At 55.8% G+C, this 11,993-nt stretch overlaps 1 protein-coding gene across 1 annotated transcript in view; it reads right to left on the reverse strand.

Moving 5' to 3' along the window:
• Positions 1 to 3,116: 3,116 nt before the first annotated feature.
• The window catches only part of HBEGF (heparin binding EGF like growth factor), a 14,100-nt gene continuing 5,223 nt past the window's right edge, over positions 3,117 to 11,993 (reverse strand). The window contains exons 2-6 of the mRNA XM_044442838.1: positions 11,713 to 11,874; positions 7,397 to 7,568; positions 5,243 to 5,398; positions 4,309 to 4,400; positions 3,117 to 3,671 (exon numbers count right to left, since the gene is read on the reverse strand). Of these exons, the coding sequence (XP_044298773.1) occupies positions 4,328 to 4,400; positions 5,243 to 5,398; positions 7,397 to 7,568; positions 11,713 to 11,874 (563 nt within the window). The 3' untranslated portion in view covers positions 3,117 to 3,671; positions 4,309 to 4,327. The remainder of the gene's footprint in view (positions 3,672 to 4,308; positions 4,401 to 5,242; positions 5,399 to 7,396; positions 7,569 to 11,712; positions 11,875 to 11,993) is intronic.

Below are 11,993 nucleotides of genomic sequence, written 5' to 3' on the forward strand. Positions count from 1 at the left end.
GCTATTGTACTAACATCGTCTGGAAACTTCACACAGTCTGTATTGGTGTATGTGACTAGCAGGTTATAAAAGTGTCTGTCCGTGGGCTGTGATTTTGTAGTTGAGTTTGCCTGCGTTATCTTTAGTGAACGCAGGAAATGGGCCACCAATCAATGAAGCCGCAGCGGTTCAAATGTTTGATCTTCCCTGCAAATCCAACTGTTCCTTCCTCGTAAATTGAAAACTGAGATTCCGTCATCAGCAGGCCTCAGGGCTCTTGCTGACCACAGCGGCCTCCCACGCGTGGGCAGAAATCAAGGACAACATGTAGGGAGATGCCGGAGGGCTGAGCTGGACTCAAAATGCCCACGGTTTGGGGAGCTGACCGAGTAACGGGCCACGAGTGTCAACCACCAACGGAATGGACAGTGGTGGAACCCCCATTCGCCACGTGCTTCTGGCCCTCAACCCATCCTTGAAGCTGCTCGGCACCTTGAGGGTTGTTTCTGGTACACTCAGAACAGCCAACAAAAGGTGGACGGGATTCACTGAAGCAGCCTCTGAAATACGGATTCAGCGTCTCTCCCCAAATCCCCATGATTGGAGATTCCTGGCTGGGATCCAGAGTGCTCCGTCCTGGCACCGGGGCCCCTGCTCCCAGGCCCAGCCTCAGAGCCATCCCTGCGCAGGGATGTGGGCCCCCACCGTGGCCCTTGCAGGAGTCCCCTCCTCCTGAAGTTTCTAGCCCTCCTTGCGTGCCTGCCTCTTGGAACTGGCCCTCCACGTCCCCATTCAGGGGCCACCGGACCGTGGTCGAGGAGGCAGCTGCTCTCGGCCGAGGCTGGCGCTGAGGTGGAAGTTCAGTGCCCCTCCTTGCGAGCTGAGCTGAGATCATTATCTTCCTTTCCCACAGGCGAGGAGAACTTCTTGGCTGGCAAAACACTCTGACTATTGTCACGCTTTGTCGGCCTGAAAGAGGCGAAGGCTTCGAGCCCAATTACTCATCCTGTGATCCAGCCCGCATCGCTCACCACCCACGGCTCGCATTAGCATAGAAATGTCAGACGGCTTCCAGAGGGCGAAGGGGCCCATGTCGTCAAGCCATTCAGCGAGGAATTTCCAGGAGGCGGGTAGAGGGGCATCACGGGGGCCTTGAGCCTGCTCTTCTGCCCACTGCCAGACCCCCGAAGCGCTGGGCCCTGGGCGGCGCCTCCCGCAAGGGTCCCCCTCCGTCGCCGGAGCCCGATTCCCACAGTGGCAATGGAGGTGGGGCTGAACAGGAGCTGGTGGGGTAGTTGCCATGTGAGCATCTTTGCCTCGAATTTTCTGGGCCGTCGATGTTGCAAAGGCCAGGCACGGGGCAAAGACCTCCATTCTTTTGGAGGATCATAAAATATTCCTGAGAAGAAACTGGATGTTCTCCTGACCAAGAGGAACCTGTCCTGCTGCACCCCTCTGCTGGAAGAGTGATTTCCTCCCTGCGGGGTGCTGAGGGTGGATAGGAGGAAAACATCCCCGAAGGGGGTAGTTTGCTGGACCTGATGCAAAGCCCAGGGGAGGGTGTGGACAGTGCCGTCTGGAGCCGTGCTGCAAACACCAGCATGGCCGGGACTGACCTGCTTTGCTTCTTGAAGAAGGGGAGTGACGCCCGCGCCGTGCACTGAAGCCCTTGTCTGCTGAACCCCACCGAGTGTGTCCTCTGCGGAGGCACGGAGCACCCTATCTCCGTCAAATGGGAGGTTCCCTGTGCCTCAGTTTACCTCCTGATGTAATCCCAAGGGGTGGAGCCACATGTGAGCTGGGAGGCAGCTGTCACCATCCCTGTGTGTCCGCTGACCGCCATGTGTGGCGTGGCATGAACTTGACTTGCTAGTCCGTGGTCCTTCCCTTTAAAAATGGTGGGAAGGCTTTCAGAGAGGGAGGGGGTCCATGAGGCCACAGATGCACCTGGCACCATTGAGGTCATGCGGTCGAGACTCCACACCCCAGCCCGGAAGATCCCTCTTGCTGTTCTCCCTTGCCAAACTCCCGTGGGTTTGGACTTCTTTTCCCCATCTACAGGACTGTCTGCACCCATATATTCCTCCCCGTCCCCTCAGATGAGCTCAGGGGGTCCTTCTGCAAGAACCACCCCTTGGGGAGGTGAGGGGTGGCAACCAGGCGAAGGGCCTTTTCCGCGGCTGCTCCCCATCTCTGGAACTCCCTCCCTCAGGAGACTCGCCTGGCGCTGTCTCTATTTTCCTTTCCACACCAGGCGAAGACATACCATCATAGGGGTTTTTTTTAACACTCAGCATGCATGCTGTGGCCCTTTTTAATCATTTTTATAGATGTTATTTCCTTATGTTTTTACTCTGTTAATATATTTGATGCATTGCAAGCCACCTAGGAAGGTCGTGACAATTATAGGCAGCCCAGAAATACGTGTGAGTGAGTGGGTGAAGAATCGGGCCTTGACCAGATGTATGGAGGTATCTTCCCCATCAGAAGAGATCATAGGAGAGTCCAGGACTCCCGCTGAACCGTCCCTCTGAGAGGGCTGTCCAGGTGCATCCTGAAGATGCAGGAAAGATTCAGGTGTCCTTCCATTACGGACAAGCCGTGCCTGTCTGGAATTCAAAGCCCCCGTTCTTTATTTCTGGGCACCTCCAGCCCCATGACAAGTTGTTGACATCTGGGGGCAGCTTTTGCCCCCTCCCCAACTCTCAGAGACCCTTAAGGAAACCCCTCCACAGCCAAGTGCGTGCGTGCGGGTGGGTGTGCACACAGTGGTGCCACGAAGATTCTGCTGCTCAGGGAAGTCCAGAGCAGGATGGACCGTGGGTGGACCGTCCGTGTTGGGACAGGACCATGGCCCAATATAACCGGGACGGGACGGGACCGGACCGGACCAAACAGGACTTACGGCCTGCATCCTGTCAGGTGCGTTAGGTGCCCCGTGCTGAGCTTCAGACTGAGCTCACACACCTCTCAGCAAAATGAAAAGCTTGCCAGCTGCCACCTCTTTGGCCTCAGAAGTACTCCAGCATTCGGCCCATTTTCCCACGAGAGCCCTGCCTTGGTGCGTTCATCGCGGTCGCTGCTTTTCAAGTCTCTTAATTGCTCCTTCCCCGATGAGTACTCAAGTACCAGTTAAGTATAACAAAGAGTTATTTATTAGAAAGTTACACTGCACAATCTTCCTGTCTCTCTGCTTTTTTCAGGACTATAGTAAAAAGCCCTAATAAATAATATGTACATTGTATCTAAAATAAATATATAATTTAAAATGAAACGTTTTGTTAAATAGTTTCACCCCACCCCATGTTCAAAAGTTAGATTTCTTCAGCAGAGTCTAAATTGTTCACAGTTAAATCCTCATCAGGCGTCTGAAAAATCTACAGTGCTGCTTCTTTCTTTATTTGCTTGTGAAGACTTTCTTTTCTTTTCTTTTCTTTTCTTTTCTTTTCTTTTCTTTTCTTTTCTTTCAGTAAGGCAAAGTCTGCTACGGCTCCACATCAGGATCAAGCCCAAATAAATGTTTCTCCCTCTCACGAGAGTTCTTGCAATTTGGAGAGGCTGAATTGCTTTCCCAAGACAGCTCCCTGGCTTGCTTCCATTGATGCAAACTCCCATTTTGACTTTGAAATGTAGCCTAGAAAAAGAATTTTATCCACTGGGTTGGCAAGGAGAGCTTGTTTCACGGCTGAATCCTGAAACGGAAAGGAACGATGGTTCATATCAACATGGAATGGTACAGCTTTTACGCACGCAGCTCTCTTTCACTTCAGACTCTGCAGGAGGCGTTCTGCACCGTGCGGTTATGCAATCTGCTCTCTCCAGCGGGAATAATCCAAGAGAGAATGGTCCGTCCGAGTCAACAGGAACTGCTCTGGTGCTAGCACAAAGCAAGGCGCCTGAAACCTCACAGGACGGGCTCTCACGGAATGTGGTGCCTCTTGGCAAGGCCTTCTCGCCCAGAGAGCCCCTGGGCTACGCCGCAGCGCACAGATGCAATGGATGAGTGACCAGAGCATAGCTAGCTGTCTTCTTCTTAGGGGGTTTGTGTTGCGGAGGGACACGCGCCGGGCAGCCTGTGCTTGGAGTCCAAGACCAGGAGCCATTTCTTTGGGCCGGATGGAGGCGTGGAGCATGGAGCCTGCTCCCCGGAGAAGCCGCCTCGGCTGGGTTTGGGTGTCCTGCAGGCTGGGGCACACCACCCCAAAGCACGCCGCGAGAGATGGGCCGCTCTCCTTTGGGGCAGGAAGAAACCAGCATCCGCGGACTCCGCTGTCCCCCCATCAACCCACGCGAGCCTCAGTCCCCCACCTCCACACGGGCCAAGATTACCCTGCAATCCCAGCAGGCCTCAGTGGTTGACCGTGATGCCCAGCTTGACTTTCTCTTCGTTCTCGACATCATACCCCCCTTGCCGGTGGCACCTGGAAAACCCAGAGAGAAGCAGAGTGGAGCTTCAAAAGGAGCAAGTCCACATCGGCCTGAGAAACGGCCAAGCCGCCGTCCCCCTCTCCGAAGCCAAAGAAGGCCCGCTGCTTTCTTATTCTTCATCCTGGGGTGCGGGTATGAGCAACGTGCTCTGGCATCTCCGGGCCAGCAGTGGCAGGGCAGGGCGACGTGGGCTGGACGTGGGCTGCAGCCCCCCCCCCCCAGCTGGCTTTTTGCCACAGCTCCACGCTCAGCGGAGGAGCCCAGCAGAGTGCAGCAGAGCAGCCGGCATCTCCCCTTCCGGTGACAGGCCAAGAGCCTCGAGGACGTAATTGACCTTGCACACGGCGGCTGGTGAGCCCGGGCCAAGCAGGGAAGGAGGCCGATAGACCTGGTCCTTGGGCACGTTCCAGGGGGCAGCCACCCTCGCCGGCGGCCTCGGGCAGGGGTCTCTCTGCCTCACTTCTGTGCCTCGAGAGGGGAAATGTCAAGGATCTGCCCCGCAGGGACTGGACCGAAGTTGGGCCAGCAAGGACTGCAACGCGCTAACTCGCTTTGCACAGCTGCTTCTGCGAATCCAGGTCACGTGAGGTCTGCCAGGGCAGGCCTGGAGATGCAGAAGGTGCTTTGCCGTCTGCCCGTGGGAACCATCAGCTTGGGGACGGATCAGAACGGCCGTCGCTGAAGTTGCGAAGGCCTGGCCGTCTTGGGCAAGAGGCTGCCCAGACCTCCAAGACACTCTCCTGAACCCCTCAGAAGATGAGTCAGGAGAACTGCCAGGTGACAGAGCGCGGGAGCCAGGCCTGCTGCTCCATTTCGGCCGCCCTTCTCAGCTCACCTCAGCATCAGCAACACCACGATGATGATCAGGCACAAGGAGGACAACACGAGCGCCGTCGCGGCCAGTACCGTCGTGGGGTCGTAGCTGTGCGGGCGGGTTTCCACTGGAAGGCTGAACGCGTGGCATCGCTCTCCGTAGTAGCCCTGATGGCACCTGGGAGACACGGGTGAGGAATAAATCCTGCATGAGGCTCGCTTCCAGAAAGCAGCGAGAGGACCACCCCTCCGCCCACTCCTCTCAGCAGGGGCTTCTCGGTTGGGGCCCCCATCCCTGGAACTGACTTCCCAGAGATGTTCGTCAAGCACTGTCCTTACACATATTCCAGCACCAAACTAAAATGTTTCTATTTAAGGAGCATTTTAACTCTTGATAATTTTAATTGGAATTTAATTTTAATCATATTTTAATGTAACTTTTAATTTCCTTCATTATGACATTTATTCCAATCTGTTGTTAAACTTTCATCTGGTGTTCCTGCTAGGATGCTGTTATTTATTATTAATATTGTGGTTTTAACGGTCTAAATTGTGTTTAACTGTGCTATTTATGTTTTATGTTGTTGGTTTTTTATTACGTAAACTGTCTGGAGAGCCATGTGGCTGCAAGACGGTATACGAAAGTGCTAAACAGGTGCATAATGAGCTGCTTACCAGGTCACCCCCCGGGCCTTTTCTCCGCCATCGTTTTCTGGGAGCATCCAGTACCTGGTAAAGCTCATAGAGAAAACTCCCTTTTCCTAACAACACCCACAGTGCACACACATACACAAATGTGGTGCTGCCTGCAAAGTCATAGCCCCCCGCCCCCCAGGTAGTTCTGCTTGCCACCTCTCAGGAGCCTCACCGCACACCTGTTCTGCTCTATACTTGACTAAGCACAGAGGGCGCTCCGTGAGAGGCCTCCGTCTTCCGAGAAGAAGCACTTCTGTATTAGCACTGACTCGGAGCCGTTCCTCCGCCTGTCAAAGGCTCGGCGGATGCCAGAGATCCCTCTCCAGTGGGATATTAATCAGTGCGTGAGCAAAAAGAGACGTTGCCACGACTGGCACACGTGTCCTCCTGCCCCTTTGCTGCACTGCAGAAATTGCAGCCTTCGCTGGAACAGAACAGTGCTGCCCCAGAGAGCTGCCTGGCCCCACTCCTTCCTATGTCCAGCAAGTCCGTTGCACTGGAAGAAAGTGGATGATGGGGCAGCAGCCCAAATTCCTCCAGTGGGGCATACAGAGAGTCAGGAGGCCTGCCCTGCAGCTCGCCCCAAGCGGGGAGGAAAGAGAGCCTGCCCCAACTCTCCCACCTGGAGGCGTCTGAGGTGCAGCTGGCAGCCGTCGGCGAGGGACAGTTTCACCTGGAGTCCTGTGCAGAGCAAGGCTTGGACCTCAGGGCCCTCTGGCCCCTTCCGGCTCTTCGCTCATGGCCAAAACGGGGTTTCTAATGCAGGTCTCTCGAAGCACAGCCTGCATTTTTCTGCTCAATTGCACTGGCTCTCTGTTTTGCAACCTCTGCGTCAATTCCGCTTTTCTCCGGCCAGCTTTATTGTCCAGATCAAAACCAGGAAATCGCACACATTGCAAGCCCACAAGGCATTTTTAAGCTCCAGAACGTGGTGTCTCCTCCCAGTGCCCTCTGTGACCCCTCTCCTTTACTGGGGGCAAGAGGAGTCCCCGGATGGCCAAATGGACTTGAGCAATTGCAAGGAACCGCAGGCCAATGTTTAAATTACTGCTGGGCTGAGTTCTCAGCCTCTGAGGTCCCAATGAGAACCTTTAATGAGTCACAAGCTGGACTCCAAAGTTGCATGGCCATATTTACCCTTCTCTGAGGAGCTGCCAACTTTACTGCCACTCCCTGTTTTTCTGAACTGACTTTTCAAGGGGCGCAAAAAGCCTCGGTTTCAGAGTCTCAAGGACAGCCATGATGAAGGTCTTAAGTAAGTGTGGGTGTTGATTGTGCTGCTGTGTGCATTGTATAACCTCAAATCACAAGCACAGGAATCGGTACTCGACCCAGAACTTGGCAAGGTGAGGGAACCCGCTTGGATTTCACCTGTTTCTGTGCAGGATTGCCTGCACCCGGTGCCAGGGAGAAACAAACTAAACCACACGCAAGCAAGCGCACGCTCTGTAAAAACATCGGCCGTATCATGATAACTTGCCTACAAGCTGGACGCTTCAGTTCCTTGATGTACATGCATTCTCCATGGATGCAAAAGTCTTTGTATTTCCGCAAGCAGGGATCTCTCTTCCTCCCTTTCCCCTTCCTCCTTTTCTTCCTCTTCCCTTCATTCTTCGGGGTCACAGGATCTTGCGGCCTGGACAGGAAAGCCACTGGGGAAAGAGCAAAAGCAACGAAGTCATGCTAGCACTTACCGGGCAAACGACGGCTAGGCCTGCCAGAGCCGCTCTTGGCTATTTCAGGAAAAGCAAAGTCGGGGTAACACGCGGACTCCTTCAGGATCGTGCCTCCCAGAGGCAGGCCAGCTCCGTGTACGGGAGCCCATGGTTCCCCAGCTTCGAAACGGCCGCAGAACAGCCTGGGGGGAGCCAGCTGCACACTTGCGATTCAGCAGCAAGGTGTGCGGGGTCACTTTTCCAGTGAGCGACCACACAGGACCTTCGCCTCGGTTCACGTGGCAAGAGTATGAAAATCGGCCTCGTGGTGGTTGCACTCGGATCCACGGCTGGTTGTCCTCTGCTTCTGAATCGTCCTTGGTTTTAGCAACCTGATTCAGGGTGTGGTGGAGACTTGTTTTGCTCCTGTTCTTAATCGGGACTCAGAAACTCTTAGCGATCTATTGAAAGTCACCCGCAGACTGACAAGAAAATCCCAGGCAACCTTTTCCTGGTCCTCAGCTGAGGAGTGGCAGAACCTAACCCATAATGCTGAGTTGCCTTTAGGGACCCTGGCGCTTTCCTTGCCCTTCAGCAGCATCCCTGACTCTGCCCAGCCGGCTACATTCTCCATGGAACCTCCTTGGCTGATGCGAGATGACGCACAGCCGGCTTCGTTCCCGGGGGGCTTCGAGAACAGGAGAGACCCTCTTCATGGACACCCCCTGCCTCTGTGTAGTGCATAAGCTTGCCAGGTTCAAGAAACAATGCTCCTTGTAACAGTCTTTGCCGCAATCATGCCCTCTCCAGATCCCCAACCTTTGAACGCTCCACAATTTAAATTGTGAAAGATTTTGCACAGCTTGGCTCAGTCCGCAGCATTAATGGAGGCTGCAGCCAAGGAACTGGAAGAAGGGCTGAGGCTTGGAAGGGGAGCCACGAAGGACGCAGAAAAGCGTGAGGATGCTTTGCGGTAGGGCAGGCTCTTCCACACCGCCACACACCTGGCCACTCACTATCTGTGGGTGTGGAAGCTGGACAGCAAAGAGAGCTGGCAGGACGAAAAGCAACGCATTTGAAACGGGGGGCTGGAAGAGAGCTTTGGGAATATCCTGGACTGAAAGAAAGACGAACAAGTCAATCAAGGCGGAGTTTTCCCTGGAAGCAAAATGGATGAAATGCAGGCTGGGCACAGCCTGAGAAGGCAAGCCTCTCTGGGGAAGACGGTCGTGCAAGGAAAGGCCGAAGGAGGAAAGGAAGGCCAGAAATGGGATGGGTGGGCTCCACAAAGGGAGCCCCGGCCGTGCGCTCCTCGGAGCTGAGCAGGTGTTCCCAGCATCTTGACGCACAGGGCACCAGGGCATCTCGAGGGTATCCCTGTGCTCCGTACGTATTCCAGGAAGCAAGCTGGCCTGCACCCCATTCAGAGTCCAGGCTCCGTCCGAGCCGAAGTCCGCTGTTCCACACGCTGGCCAGGTGAGCACACACAGCGCTTCCGCCAGACTGAGCCAAGCCTCTGTCCGGGCCTTGGGCCGCGCGGTGATTGCGAAGCCCAGGGGGCTGGGGAGAAGCCCAGAAAGGGGAGCCCCGTGTAGGATCCCAGGAGGTCTGCCTCCTTCCCATCACAAGCAGGGTCTCCCCGTGTCCCCACGTGGATCCGGGAGAGCCTTGTGCATGGGCCGACCTTGTGAAGGGTTGCTGAGGAGCGCCATGAGTTGAAGGAGGTTCATTCACATTCTAGAGGGAGGGGAAATGCACGAATCCTGACCCAAAGTGTGCTGTTCCAGGCCACCAGTTGGGACTAATAATCGAGATCTGAATGGAAATGTCATCTGTTCCACTGCATACCCTAAGAAGTCTCTGGATGGAGATGCAGGGAGCAGAAGCAGAGAAGCCTGATGCAGATGCTCGAAGTGAAGGAGAAAAATGTCAGAGTTAAAATAGAAGTGGTTTAAAGGAGGAGAATGCCGAGCATCAGGGATTGGGACATGGCGCAGGGAGGAAAGCGACCTCTCCTGTGACTCCAGCCACAGCAGGCGCTTGAAGCTGTTTTTTACCCTTGGGCCCGCCTCGTGTGGAACCGATGCCAGGCCTCCTCTAAGGCGAAGCAAGACGGGACTCTTCACCTGGTGCGTTGAAGCCACTCAGGTTTCCTCCAAACAGCCGAGCCTTCTAATTAATGATTCTAGCACTGGTACCCATACTTGGAAGAACTCACCGAAAAGACTCGGGACATAAATAGGCAGAGATGATGAAATGGAAACTCAGCCAGACGCCCCCGGATGGCACAACCCAGCCGCGGTGACTAAGCTCAGCAAGGTAAGGCGAGCCGCCCTGCGTGGGTGCGGGACTGTGAATCATTTGCGGATTCTCTGCTCCAGTCGACAGCATCCAAAGACTGGAAAATTAATATTTCCGTTTGGACAGACCCACACATGCAGCAGTTAATACTGGGTGCCAAGCCGCTTGTGTAACACTGATGCACCTTCACCCAGCCGTTCAATCTTTCCCAAGCTCCTTGTGAATCAAATTCTAAGTGCCACACATGCCAGCAGGAAAGACCTCTCTTGATTTGTTATACCCAAGAATATCGCTGCCCAGGGCTGGCGTATCAGAAGATTTTCTCCAGGGGGGAAGAGGTGTGAAGGAAACGCAGCGGTTGCCAGGTCTGCCAATCCTTGGAGAAAACTGGCGAACGGGGAAGAAATTAGGGAATGATGGGTATGGAATTGCTCTACAGCAATAATGAGGCAAGACGGCGTGAAAACTTCCAGCCACCACGGAAGAAGGCTGTGTCTCTGCACATCAGAGAGAGAAGCGGCTGGTGGCGGCTGGATAGCCACACCTCACTGCCGTCTTGTTCACCCTGCACGGCCGCAGACAAGCGACACAAAAAGTACGAACCGAGGGAGCGCAGCGGCCTGCGGCAGAGCAGTCCTCGGACTCGGTGGCCGGATTCTCAGGCGCGGGGGCTTGTGGGCAGCGAGCGGCCGAGCCCTGGAGCTGCGAGGAGCACAGGATGCGGCTCTCAGGGCTTGTGGGTGGCCGGAATGTGAGGCTGGCTCAGCACAGGGGGCACCAGGCCCTCCGGGGAAATGGCAGCTCAGAAAATAGCAACAAGAACGGCTGAAACATTGTCCCACCGTGACATCAAGCCCGTAAGGCAAGAATTTCCGTGGGAACATTTCAGATGGTTCCCTCCCTTATTCCTGTTGCTCTGGTTGTGCAAACAGCCCAGACCATTTCCTTTCCGCACAGCTTTATTTGATGCTATAAACTGTTCGGCAAGCATGAAAAAGCGGCCTGCCCAAAGTCAAGCAGCCCTTCACACTGAAACCGTACTTCTTCCCCGTCCTCTAGTTGTGCTGGGACTTGAGTGAGCAGACAGGCTGGATTCCCCCGCAAAGCTGTCATTCTGAGCAAGCTTCACTGAAAATAAATGCCGTGGAAATCCAGGAAACTGCCTTCCAGGGAATTGGCCAAGGGCCCCGGCTCAGCTCTCCAAAGCTCACCAGCAGTGGTGGAGGCAAATCCGGCACACAGACACACGCACACGACTCCTGCCAAACAGGCGGAAGGGAGTCAGCGTGGCTCCCAGAGAAAATTATTTTTTTACTCTAGCTGGGCAAGGCTGCCCATTCACAGGAGCACGTTCCGTGTGTCACTTTGGAGCGGCAGCTGCTTGGATTTTATGTTGACTTCCCAGATGGCTCAGAAGGAGTTGGAAAGAATTTGACCCACAAAGACTGGAATAGGCTAGAGCGGCCAACCGAGGGGGCTGCTTTGGACCGCCTCCAAGCTCTAGTACTACCAGCTCGGACAGGCAGAAAGCCCCGTGGTTTTTCCATCCGTGCAGCGGCCATGCTGGCAACGGACCTGATGCGCCTAAAAATCCAGACCAGCGAGGCGACTTCTGAGGCCGGGCGTGGACCTCGTTCCCCAGAAGCAAGGACCCCCGTGTGCGGCAGGGCCAGGCAAGCCGAGCAGAGGCGACCGAGGCTCCCAGCCTGGCTCGGGAGGGAACCTGCGAGCCGCGGCTCTCGGCAAGCCTCCGCGGACCCCTCCGATCCGCGCGGCGCCGCCACGGCCGCCCGCGCCCCCAGCGGGGAGGCGAGGGGCAGGGGGGCTCGGTCAGACCTACCTCGAGAAAGGTCCCTCGGCTCGTCTCCGGGGGCGGGCGCCGCTCCGTCTCTGCCTGCGCCGCTCTCGAGCGCCTCCCTGCCTGGAAGGAGCAGGGCGCCCGCCGGGTCGTCGCGGCCCTCCTCCGGGTGCGCCCCGTCGCCGCTCACCAGCACGCCCAGCGCTGCGCCGAGGAGAAGCGCGTTTGAGCGGCGCGGGAGCCCGGCCGGGGCCCCCGCGCTCTGGCTCCCGAGCACGCCGCAGCGGGCTTGGCCAGCCGCTCAACATAAGCTGGTGCGCGCG

The sequence above is a fragment of the Varanus komodoensis genome, unplaced genomic scaffold, assembly GCF_004798865.1.
Source record: "Varanus komodoensis strain SLA01 unplaced genomic scaffold, ASM479886v1 scaffold40, whole genome shotgun sequence".
NCBI classification, from domain to species: Eukaryota; Metazoa; Chordata; class Lepidosauria; order Squamata; family Varanidae; genus Varanus; species Varanus komodoensis.